The following is a 13682-nucleotide window of genomic DNA, read 5'->3' on the forward strand; positions in this document are numbered from 1 at the left end:
TTGTGGGGCTCCACCTGGGGGTTTCTTTGCTTCGGCAAGGGTTTCTCATTGTAAAAGAAGACATAGTGCTAGGGCTGCACATGAAGTCGAACTAGCTTGAATTTGGTTTGGGCTCATCCGAGTAAGTAAACAAGTCGAGCTTGATTAGCTTAATTAAGCTTGAGTAATATGACTAGTCCCATAACATCTAGTTCTAAGATATGTATAATTTTTTATTGAGCAAAAAGGCATAAAAAAGGTTTTACTCGAGTGGATAGAGTGTTAGACCTCTATGTATGAGGCCGTGGGTTTGAATCTCACCTTCTAGACAATCATTTCAAAGTTATTTTTTAATTAAATTAACTTGGCTCGAGCTCGAGCCATCCTTGAACATGTGTTTTGCAACGAGCCGAGCTTTCTCAGCCTAAGCTCTACTCGAGCTCAGCTTGTGTAGCCCTACATAGTGGACCTCTCTTTTAATGTCTTGATTTTGTATAAAGACTTGCTTACTAAGTCAAAAAGTTGTTCAAGGTGATTGTGTTGAGGCTTTGGCCTTGCGAGCATAAGGTGTGGACGACAAAAAATGGTTGTATCGTGTAAGCAAGGTTGCATGAAACCTACTGCACCAAGAAATTGATCCTAAGTGAAACAGGGTAGTGGGGTGAGGCCTTGGCTGTTAGACGAGCAGTCAGGTTCGATTCTCATGGGGTGTCGCCCCTTGCGCAAGCCAAGACCTAGCATAGGCCCAAGAGGCAGGGGTCTTAGCCTCGAATATGACAGGCAACCAACGTGACCAGCTCTTCGTGCCAGGGGCGGTTTCTTTGGGCTATAAAAAAAAAAGAGTAATAGTGAAAAAGACCTCTAGAATTCACAACTTCTAGGATGATTAGCTGCACAAAAATATGAACCCATATCACTAGAACTGTTTTTCTTTTCAGTATAACACAAAGGGAAAAAGTGGGTTAAGGAGATAGCTGAGACCATATTTTTTGTAATGAAAGATAATTTCAATATATATATATATATATAGAGAGAGAGAGAGAGAGTTGTTTTGTGATTTGTGGTGGATGATATCTCATCACTACCACTTCTCTGATGTATGTTTTTACATGCTTTGTATTCTGACTGGTTCCATAATGAAATATTTTTTCTGTCAAATATAATATATATATGAGAGAGAGAGAGAGAGTTTTGTGAATAAGACCCACGAAAGCCACAACAGAGAGGATAATTAGATGCATAAAAATGCCAACATGGCTAGTGTAATAATCATAATTTTTAGGCATTTATTTAGAAAAATTATATACAAATTTCGTAATATTGTGATTTGGGCCTGGGATCCAAGTTTCGGATCCAGGACCCATAAAGGAATCTTTACGTATATATTTATCACGTATAAACTTATATGTATATATAAGTGTAATAATTTTAACTAATTAAATTATTCAAGTGATAACTATCTAAAATAGTGCGTAGATGGGTCTGGGATCCCCTTTCTGGATCCATATATCCATATATATTTTAATATATATAAAATCATAATAAAATAAATAAAACAGTAAATAGTTTTAGGCGGATCCACATTCATAACCGGACCCGGATTCACGCTCCTTGTGGACCCAACACTAGAGAACCAGCCTGGATCCAAATTGGGATTTAGATCCCGAGTCGCAGGTCACAGAGTTTGGACCCGGCCCCATGTTAATAAAACCTCGATTACAAGAATCGTACTTAGAGCACGATTCTTGCCAAACTCAAGATGAGGGAAAGGTTACGGAGGGTCGTAATCGACTCCCTCTGCCTTTTGCGGAGGGAGGGAGGGCCTTCGTTTGATAAAAGGGGGTTGGAGAGGGTCTCGCCCTCTTCACTCTTCACTCGTCTCCCTCTCGGCTTCACTCCCTCTGCCGCTCGCCTCCCTCTCTATCATTCTTGCGCACGCTGACGGGAGCTCCGTCGCCAGCAAGCCTCCCGACCACTTGCTGCCGCCGCCATCGCCTGCAACCAAAAATCGCCAACGACCTCCTCAACCGCGACCACCACTTTCTCTTAGCAATAACATGTAGGTTTTTCTGTTTTTCTTCCTTTTAGGTATTTCGTGGGTCGAGCATGGGGATTGGGTTACCGGATTCCAAGGAAAGAAGGGGGGGGGGGGGGAATCTGGATTCTGCGTGGTGGTTGTTCGGGAACCCCAAAATCCATCGAGTTTGGGGATTTCGACTGCTACTAAGGGGGTTTGCATATGGACATAAAGGATTTTGGTATGCTTGTAGTAAGGGAGGGGGTCAATTTGCAATAAAAAGGGGGTTTCTGATTAAAGGGGTTCGGTAGATGTGATCTATTGAGAATCTTGGTTACATAGAACTTGAAGTTACATCATTTTCTTTTTGGGCTTCTAATTAAGGCCTTCTATTGAGAGATGAGGATTCTTGCGGGTTCTTTATAGCCATCATTAAAGTAGTATGAAGAAACCTTTTAACATAACTTCCATCAGCATTCTGATCGCATGACTGTATTGTTTTTGTTGTTCTATAAAGGAGGCTAAGTATGGACTGGACATTTGTGCATTCATATGTATTTTGTTAGTTCTGGTTAGATTTTTAAACTATATGTTGGTTTATCGTAAAATGGTGTATACTATGACACAGGTAAATTGTGGGACGTGTGAATGAAGATTACATCACTAGGTGTTAGTAACATCATACTTTTGTGTATTAATAACATCGTGTTAATCAATAATCTGTTACTAAGTGTTAATTATATCAATAGGTGTTAATAATCTTATGGGTTCCATGAAAACAAGTTATATGTACCAGTTTTTGTATACCTTCATAAGTTTGGAAAGGTTATTCACTGACATGTTAAATACCAGCCACACCGAATGGTTTCAATATATACATTATTTTTTTACATTCTGTAAGTGCATTCTTTTTATGCTCAAGGCTACATAATTTGGAAAGTAACACCCAGTAAATTCTTTGATCAGATTGTATTGACATTATAACAATAAGAGTGCAGTTCGAGATGCACAATATTATAATTGATATTTTTCAGTTGTCACTCTATAATAAGTGATAAAACCATTACAGTGCTGGCTGCATGTATGAATCCCATCGCATCGGCTGGTGGGGGTCACCATGTGGTAAATGATGAAATTCTTGGTTTAAGTATCACGCATTTATGAATGGGTTTCAAGTGCATGTGCATACATGAAATCTATGTGTGTTTGGCATGTACAATTTTGCATAAATGTTCTCATGTACTTATGAATCATGAATGAATGCATGTGTATTAGGTGATTACATGAAAGCAATTTTACATGGATGGTGAACACATGTATATGATTGTGGTAGCTCATGCACATTGTTAAATTGGTATGAATGAATGTGCATTTGGAATCATGTTGGTATCATTGCATATTGTTATGATTTTTTTATACGATGCATCAATGGTCTAAATGAATCATCACAGGCCTAGAGAGCCTTGAGCTTTGGTTTGCTCTTTCTTTAATTACATCGCATAAATCACATTTATACCATGGTTTTAATTGTACTATTTTATTGTTGTCATGGGTGGTAGACCGTGAAGAGCTGCGCATGCTGATTTGCGAGCTTATGGTTGCATGTTGATTTGCAAGCCTATGTTATTAATTTTGCATGTTGATTTGCAAATGTAATTCTAGTGCTCTATATTACACTGTTCTATGTGGTTCCACATGCGGGAGTCCCGTGATGGTTCTTGCAAGGGTAGATGTCAGCTTTTGCATTGTTTTTGTATGTTGAATTGCAAAACTCAATAATTGGCTTTTAATAAAAAGATAGTGAATAAGAACAGTATAATATACATTTTGGGATCTCTCATCTGGAGAATGAGAATCTTAGAGTTTCGATCTTGGGGAGACTGTGAAGATACAAAAACTTCGTGTGCTTTATTTTGTCTCCTAAACCCGATATTGAGGTTCCTTCTCCTGGTCACGGTTTTAGGGAGAGTCCGCCACTTGACCTAGGGGTGGTGTGTTTGACACAACTGTTGTTGTTTTGGTATACCAAGGAAGTGACACTTGTGGGTGTAGGGTGTCCTCGACATTAGATGTGGAGGTCTAATGTTCCGATGGATGATGTTGTTTCCTGATATTGGTCGAAGGCTAAGTTTGGAACCTAGTAAATAAATTACAACTTGTGTGCTAAGCTACCCTGGGAACCTAACTTGACCTCGAGGACTGTACCCGTTTGGTGTATCCGTGGACAATGGTAATTAAAAAGAGAAACTTAAAGTTGTATCCATTTAATAGGGTATACATATGGACAAGGGAACTTAATGAAAGATAATAAGAGGATTCATGCATTACACATAAGTCATGCATTTTTCTGCTATGCATTAGATCATGCATATTTCAATTGTTCCCTCAATCATTACATGATAATGAGTGTATGATGTTTACTTCTTAATGTCTGTTAAAGGTTTGTTACTTGTTTATGCTTTAATGTTTCTATACGCTTAGCACTTATAACTGTTGCATGAAAATTTTTTTAAATGCTATAAATTGTTGGCTACGTTTTATACATGTTATTGTTGTTGTGTAGTTTCTGTATATGCTGAAAATCATACATGACACCCACATCACATACTTGACACATGATATACCGGCAAAAAAAATTACAGCAATTCCTACTTAGACAGATATAGTCTAATTTCTATAAATATATCATTTTTCAGGTGAAGAGTAGAGCGTATGAGCGACTGCGGGATGAGGCATCGGATCGAGATTTTGGATTTACTGTTATAGGGATAGTTTGAGAAACTCTGATGTTATTATTCATTGATAATGAAATGAAATAAATGTTTTTGTCTTGCTCCCCACTGTAATGTTCCAGAATACTTAACTTTATAGTATTTCTTGTTTACGCCGTTTCAAAAAAAAAATCCTTAAAATTTGGGTTAAGATTTCAGGGCGTTACAGCTAGAGTTACTTTTGCTTTAACCAGGCATTGTAGAATAAGAGAGGAAATAAATTGAAAACATGGTGAAAGAGACATCAAAATCTAGATATGTTAAGGTGCATCAATGTGCCTAATGCGTGCCTTTGAGACAAATGGTTTTTGAGCGCTTGGCCACTTAGTTGCCTTGTTGTGTGACTAGGATTGATAAACGAACCGAATTGTACACAGGTTGTTTGGGCTCGGCTTGTTTACCACTGAACTCAGTTCTAGGCGAGCCAAACTCAAGTGCTGACCACCAAGCCAAATACGCTTTTCATAACACGTTACATGTATTTTTTTTAGAAGATTAGACTAGCCGAACTGAGATGAACAACAATTGTTCATACTCGTTAAATCTACACTATACGAGTTGCTCGTAGCTTGTCTTGCCGAGCTCATTTGATGACCTTGAACGAGCTTCAGGCGAGCCGAGCTGCAGCCCTATGTGTGACCAATATTTTTTTTCTAGCTTCACTTGCTACAAAGTCTAAGATGGGTGTGATCTTTGGTTGATGGCAAGGGGCGTCAAGGTTTTTTTTTTGTTGTTGAAAGGCAAGTTTGGGTTAGGCAGACCCCTACCAGTTACTATTCAACTTATCACATGGGTTTGAACCTGCAACGTCACACCACAAATAAGGATGGCAGTGGACCGGGGGAAAATAGTTCCCCGCCCCGTTTGGACCGGGGATGGAGGACATGAGGTGAGGATGGAGATTTAAATCAAAACCCGTGCGGGGATGAACTTATACTTTCTCCCGCCGCGCCCCATCCCCAATCCTTCTTTAGAAATGATAATGGACAAAGGGAAATTGGGGCCCCGGCCTGCCTCGCCCCGTTTGGACCGGGGATGGAGGACATGAGGCGGGGATGAGGGTTAAAATCATTACCCGTGCAAGATGGAGGGCAGGATTTTAAGACATGGCGGGAGTGGAGACCTTGTCCACCTGCCCCCGCCCCGCCCCAGTCCACGGCCATCCCTAACCACAAAGAGATGTGCACTAACAGCTCCTACCAACCAGGCTGAGCCCCCCCCCCCCCCCCCGTTGGTGGCATCAAGGGTTTTTACCAGCCAATGTCCGACTGCCGAGAGAAAAAAAAAGAGATTTAATGCTTGCGTTGGAAAAAGGTTGAATAAATCCAATGTGAACTTAATGTACAAGATTTGATGGTTGTCTTGAAAAAAAAAAAGTTGACTAAATTAAATGTTGAACTTAAAAAATTTGTTTTCAAAACAAACGATATTTTCAAGATATCTGAATTTTCACGTAGGGCTGTCAACTTAACGGTGATATTCGTGACCATGCTTTTCAATAGCGTAATGCATCTAGACTCTAGTGAAGTCAAGAGGGAAAAGCATTGGCTATTTGATTGAAGAAATATAAGAACTGCAAAACCCTATGATGTGACAAAAAGTTTTGAGAAATAAACCACAAAAACAGCACAAGAATGAGATAAAACAATATTTTAGCAATCCTTTTATTTGGAAATGGTTTTTTTAGTGTTGTTTAAAGTTCGATAGATTGTTAAAAGAAAAAAAAAAGAAAAAGGTTTCACCGATGTGGTATCCCATGCGGTAAGAGGGGTTCTGTGCCAAGCTGAAGGCCCAGGTTCGAATCCCTATGCCACATGAGGTTCCTAACCCGAGAGTACCTTTAAAAATATATATATAATAATAATATATGCACGCTGATATAATATTATAATACCAGCAATCCTAAGGGATGGACGGCAACCAAGTTGCAAACATTGGAATTTGTAAACGAGATTTTTTAAGCTATTCTCGCCGTACCAAAATCTATCTGTAACCATATTTCAGGGGCAATGTAAGGAAAACCTCAGTATCTTTTGAAAAGTTTGTTTTTTTCTTCAAGAAAATATTAAATTAAACAGGGTAAGGAGCTACCACCTTCTATCTCTGCCTACCAGTCAGGCAGCCTACAGTGATGAGCATCCAGTAAAGCGCCCCTAAAGGCTCAAGCACCTTTAGCTGCGCTTATGTGTGCCGCTAATGGATCTTTTGACCTTTGATGTGCGTGTCACCCATTGCACACACCATCAATGGCATGAGCATGTCTGCGAGGTTAGCCAGAAAGTGGGCAGGCAGCTACCACTTTCTGTAGACTACATATGTATATAGAGAGAGCAAGAGAGAAAAAGTGATAGCTGCCGAACACTTTTCTGGTTTATTGCAAGCGAACATGTTTTTTCAGGTTGTTTTTTCGCAAATCTAACCGTACATATATGTTCGACATCAATTTGCATATTTTTTTTTGGACAAAAAATATGATTTTTAAGATTTGAATATTTATAAAAAATTTAAACTATCGTTTTTTAAAACTTATAAAAATTTACCTCTGTAAATCAGACGATTGAAAAGTCAATTCATGTAAAACACATCTATACGGTCAGATCTATGAAAAAAAAACCCTTCAAAAGTCTAATAGGCTGGCATTAAGCCAAAATAGTGGTAGGCAGCTACCACTAAATTTCCCTCAGACCTTTAGCGCTTCAAAAGCATCACTAAAGGTCATTTTTTAACATGGGTGCGCTGAGTGTCCATCACGTACTCATGATGGACGCTATATATGATCTTAAACAGCAACAACCTCTGCCTAGCCGTTGCACCTAGGGGTGGCAATCGGGTCCGGTTGGCGGGTCAGCATACCTCAACCCGAACCCGACCCGTTTATTAAACGGGTCGGCTGTGTCAAACACGAACCCGACCCATTTATTAAACTGGTAACCCGACACGACCCGCCAACCCGCTTAATAAACTGGTTGGGTTGGGTAAACAGGTTGGCGGGTTGGCATACCCCCTAACACGAACCCGACCCGTTTAATAAACGGGTTAGGCGGGTTGACCCATTTATTAAACAGGTTCATTTTTGCCAAATCCGAACCCGCCTAAGAGGCGGGTTGGAGGGTCTTGTCAGGTTTTGCCACCCCTAGTTGCACCCATGAAAAGGTTAAAAAGAAACAAAAAATAAAAGAAATAAACATGGCCACAACATTTTTATTGTTTAATCCTGTATGTACTTTCTTTTTGCGATATTTTAAAAGAGCCAATTGAACCAAGAGGCGTCAAGATCAACACTAATTGGTTAGAGCCTCAAGTGGGACCGAACCCAACTTACTCTCAAGAAAGTGTTTCAGAAAATTGAGGACATGCATCTAATTGTCTTAGAACATTTTTTTTTAATGGCAAGCTGAGCAGATCCCTACCAGTGCTATACCATTGGGTTTTGAACCTGCAACGTCCCCCACACAAGGTGACGTGCACTAGCTGCTCTACCAGACAAGCAGAGAGCTAGAACATATTAAAGTAACAAAATGACTTATTGCATAGCAGGCCTACTTGTCTTTTCGAGTTTATTGGTGTAAAACACCGAACCGATGTCCCCTTTTGCTCAGTAGGGAGTAAACTCAGTTTAGGTCCTTAGGCCTTGCGGCAAAAGATCTGCACCTAGTGGATTTCGAACTCGTGACCTCTAGCTCCAATTGGGTGACCTTCACAACCCCAAAGGGTTATTGTAGTTGGATCAGGCCTCAGCTATCAGACGGGCAGTCGGAATTTGATTCCTTTGGGTGCTACTACTCCCTTGTGTAAGCCGAAACTCAACATAGGCGATGGGGGTGAGGGTCCTACCCTTGGCGTTTTACGCTGCCGGAACGACGATGACTTAGTCACAAATGTGATTTTCCTAAGCAAAATACGTGAGAAAATCTTGGTGACCTTCATGATGCCGCCCTACCAAATGATCACTCCCAACACTTTGCCATCAGATTTTAAATTCCAAAACTCTTAGACCACAAAACCAATCAGACAAACATTGGATTGATGTTTAGATTCAATCACTGCTACTTAACCCTAGCAAAGTTGCTTTTATGCAGAACACTATGCCCTGGTCAAGTAAATTAAGTTACAATTACATCATAAGCTAACTATGGCATATCAATAAAGTGCATTAGTTGCATCTAAGTGCAAAATCTTGAAATATTTGCCAAGCTGTACAAACAAAATCACTTGGTCATGCAGGTCACAGTATGGTCAACCTACACAGTCTTTCTGACCCACGTTTTCATTCATATAAGTGACCCTTATCCCTTGTCCCTTTTAACAAAGTAGGACACCTCTTATGCCATGGACTCATTTAAGTCCAAAGGATCATGTGACATAGCCCTTCATTTAATACCTTATCATTAGAAGCCATAAGCAAGCAGGTCAGCAGTATCACTACTTCTAGTACCCATATGAGTCACCAAATTGTTCACCACATTAAATAACTATAAACAAGTACCAAGAGGCAGAGACATTAGCAGATAAGCAGGGCAACTTGGCCATAGTCCTGCAAGGACAAAACAATCCTCAAAACTGCTCAAATAAGAAGGGCATTGCCCTACCACATTAGTCTCCTTTCTCCTCTACAGACTCGTCAAGGTTGCATTCCTTGGGGTACGTTCGGCCCCTCGACTCACTGATTTGAAATCATGAACAAACCATGATTTAGAATCAGAATTCTGTTTGAAAAATGCTATGTTGAACATGAGATTTCAGGCTTCTTTTAGAATCACTTTCTCAGGTGATTTTAAAGGAGCGTTTGCATGTCAGGGAAGGGAAAAAGAAGTTTGGCGGTACTCCCTTCCGTGAAAATGAAATCAGACTCCCATGGGAATCGTTTTCATGAAAAACCCACATCCACATGTATTTTAGTACGCCCATCCAAGTTTTTTCACGAAAACGATAGATTTCACTGTTTGTGTTGTCACTGTAAGCCCGGCAAAAACGCACGCCCGCCTATGCATTTCCGTGGAAAACAGCACAGTTTCCGTGACACACAAACAAGCGGATGCAACAGAACATGACTTGGTGTGAGGAAACATTTAGAAAATTTTGAAAATTCTGGGAATTGACCAAGACACCCTTCCTACTTCCCTTAAGGGACAGCCCTTTCCCCGTTAAGAGATCCACCACTCTCTCTCTCTCTCTCAAACCCTAAAAGGAGAAACTCCCAAAGACCCCACCACCCAAAAGGAATCCTGCAACACCCCAAATAGCCACAACAAGACAACCAACCTTCTTTCTGAAAACTCCCATCTCCATCTCTCTCTCTCTCTCTAACCCCATCTGGAGTAAAAGCAAGGGAAACCCTCCTCCCAATGGCTTAAACGTCACAGCTTTACATATATAACTATAGAGAAAATAGTGCAGAAGCATAAAGAGATACAGAGGAACACATACAGGAAGAGAGAGAGAGAGAGGAAGGGTTAGGAAGTAAAGGAACTGTCTCTGCATCAGCCTTCCCTTTCCCCTTTTTGCCCCCATCTCGGTCGGTGGAGGAACGAACCGTCGGCGAGAGGTCGAGCATGGGAACGGAGCTGGTCCTGCACCAGTCGCAGCAGCACCCCGAGGCGACGCCGCCGCCTCCGTCGGGCGGCGGAGTGGGGGACGACCCGAAGACGAGGGCTATCATCGTCGCCCGGAAGGGTTCGGCGAGGGACCGACACACCAAGGTGAACGGGCGCGGCCGGAGGGTCCGGATGCCGGCCCTCTGCGCGGCCCGCATCTTCCAGCTGACCAGGGAACTCGGCCATAAGTCCGACGGCGAGACCATCGAGTGGCTCCTTCGCAAGGCTGAGCCCGCCATCGTCGCCGCCACCGGCACCGGAACCCTCCCCGCCTTCTCCTCCGCTGTCTCAGGTTCGATCATTCCTCCCCCACCCACAACCACCACCACCTCCTCTGCCTCTGCTGCTTCTTCCACCTCCAAATCCATGCAGGCATTGCCCACGGCTCCCCCGCCCCCGCCGGCCGGGATCTACGCCGTCTCTGGCTATGATGCCGCGGCGATCTGCCGGATGGGCATGGAGTTCCCCGGCGGGCCCTTCCGGCAGATGCCTTATATGGCCATGCTGCTTCAGCCAGTCACAGAGGAGGCAGACGAGCAGAGGTTCGAGGAATAAGAAGGAAAGAAAGAGACTGTGTGTGTGTGTTTTGCATTCAAATTGGGGTCTCTCTCTCTCTCTCTCTCGAATCCCCTTCTCTTTTGGTGTTGAGAAGTTCCGGTTTCTGATGCATCGGAGTTGGGTTTTTGTAGAGTTCTTCTTTTTCCTTTTTTTTGGTCTCCCTCTCTCTCCCCTATAAATTATAATGTTTGAAATATTAAGAGGAATAATCGGGTGCATATTATGCTTCTTGTGTTGTTCATTGGTTCTGCATGGTGGTTTTTCTGGTGGATCTTGATGGCAACACAAAATCTAGAAATTGCTGGATTTTCGGAATTCCTGGATATGAGTAGGGTTTTGGTGCAATCGAAGTGTGCGCCTATTTGGACAAGATAGCACGGAGCGTGACTGATTAAAGTTCTGTCAAGGTCGAGCCCAAGGCTTTAAGCCATTTTACGTGAACCTTGGTGTTGTTTGGCATGTTGGCCCAAAACGTGCTTTTCATTGATGGGGGTTCAGGATCTCGTGTACGATGATGCAGTTCATGAACTTTGTTGTTATCGACAGCCCTGTTGCACCTTTTTGTTAGGGTTTTACAAAACTTGGTCAAAGTTTATAACTTGATTTCGAAGCACATAAACTTGTTGGTGTTTTAGTGGCAGGTTTTCTGAAATTCGATCAAGTTCTCGATTATTCCAGATAAAGTAGCTGTGGGACCAAAGTTTGGGAAATGGACAGATACAGGTTTTCACGTGTACTCTGGGTGTGTCCTGGACCTAAGTGATGCTACTTGTTGTGAATATGCTAGGGCCTTTACATGTGGGTCAGCACGAACGAGCCTACCCTGACTTGGATCCATTGCACGAGTTGGTCTGGTTCGTGTGCTGCAGCATGAAAGACAATGACCAATCCATCAAGCTTATCATGCTTCCTGACCATACTACAACTCTGTATTCAAGAACTTGGTCATGTCCCACGCCCAAAAGTACCTTTAGCACTGTGCATGTAATCAATTGGAGACTGAACTTATATGTGTTAGGGATGAGCCAAAGGAACGGAATAGAGGGTGTTCACCCTCAGCTCGTTTCTTGTGTCGAGCCGAGCCGAGCTTGAGCTCATGAAAAGCCCAAGTTGAATGAATCGAGCACAAGCTTAGCTCATTTACAAAAAATATATATTTCTTCAGAATAAAAAACAATAGAATTAAGTCCTTAAACTTATTAAGCTCGAATCGATTCATTTATATACGATAAATAATTGTTTCAAACTTGTGAGCAGTAGTATCTGAGCTTTAATCTTATTGCTTCCTAACCAAACACTACAACCATCTTCACTCGATACAAAATATTATGTAAGATATATTTATTATTAATTAAAGAGCCTATACCAGGCAAGTTGAGCCATACATTCGTGGTTCATGCTCGAGTTTGCCAAGTCTATTTCATGAGTTCGGACGAGCTCTTTATGAGCCAAACACGATTCAGGTTATAAACAATTCATCTCGTTTCTCAGCCCTAATGATGATTAACTCTGAATCAGAGGGGCCTGCCTCCTCTTGGTGATATGGTTGTGGTGGTGGATGGGAATATACAAGAATTTCCAGAACTTTTCTTAGAATCTGAATGATGCCAAACACGTTCTATGTATTTGGGCTATGCAACTTCAACGTGAAACATACCATGACATTTTATGAGTGTAGTTAAACTTGTGGCAGACAGTCAATCATCGAGTCCATCACATTTCAAATTTTAAACTCGGATTTATTATTTGAAGTTTTTACTCGTGATGATTTAGAAGTTTTGTTCACTTAAACTGTTGATGTTTTACGGCTTTAGATTAAGTGTGCCCACGTAAATGTGTGCATGTGTATGTCTCTACTGTTTTAGTTTTAGAAAATTGTTGTATAACACATATTGCCCTATAATTTTGAAAATCCTGTGATTTTATCACGAGATAGTAAGAAAAACCAATTCAATCTAAAAAAAACGCTATATTTTAACAAATATCACATTTTTATCATGATATTATCATGTTATCATTGTGATATTTACATTTTTTATATATTCTGTAATATATTTTAAAATTTAAGTACACCAATATTTTTCTGATTTTTTCCCCAGAAAACAAAGTTTTAATTTATTGCAAGATTTTCCTTTGCTAATAAAATCCTATAACGAGTTTTGTGACTATGGCTGTACCAAATTATGTCATGCTTTGTACTAATCTCCTGCTTATGTGATATAAGGCTGCTATTTGTGTTTGAATAGAAATTAGTTAAAACAAATTACCCGCATAAGAACTGCACTATGATGATGTCCTGGTGTCATAGAGGATATCAGATTCTGTGAGTAACCTATGTACAAGTGGACAACATATTCAGGTCTCAGCAACGCTTGAGCACGACTGATGGCGGTTGCCTGTAGTGTAGGACCAGACTTGGGGCACAAAAAGCTCAAAGGGCATACTTCACTAATACAAAAAGCAATGTGTCTCCCTCAGTCTCCACCATATTTTGAAAATCTCTCTCTCTCTCTCTCTCTCTCTCTCTCTCTCTCTCTCTATATATATATATATATATATATATATATATATATATATATATATATATACACAGGTCAATCTAACAATAAACCATTAGTACCTGATTGGAATGATCAAATGACCCTCCTAAGCATGGCATTTTTTAAAATGTCTAGATACTTTTTAAGAATAAGTTATGCTTTTTGTTTTGGAGAAAAAAAACAAAACTATCAAAAAGTATGGTACATTAGTAATTTAGTAACC

At 40.9% G+C, this 13682-nt stretch overlaps 1 protein-coding gene across 1 annotated transcript; it reads left to right on the forward strand.

Moving 5' to 3' along the window:
- Positions 1 to 10173: 10173 nt before the first annotated feature.
- Positions 10174 to 10940, forward strand: LOC149844933 (uncharacterized). The gene has a single exon (XM_089997390.1). It carries the CDS (start codon positions 10320 to 10322, stop codon positions 10914 to 10916), a length of 597 nt encoding a protein of 198 aa, XP_089853516.1. The 5' UTR covers positions 10174 to 10319; the 3' UTR covers positions 10917 to 10940.
- The last annotated feature ends 2742 nt before the right edge of the window (positions 10941 to 13682 follow it).

This window comes from Nuphar pumila, chromosome 2 (assembly GCF_984573655.1).
Source record: "Nuphar pumila chromosome 2, dmNupPumi1.hap1.1, whole genome shotgun sequence".
In the NCBI taxonomy this organism is placed as follows: domain Eukaryota; kingdom Viridiplantae; phylum Streptophyta; class Magnoliopsida; order Nymphaeales; family Nymphaeaceae; genus Nuphar; species Nuphar pumila.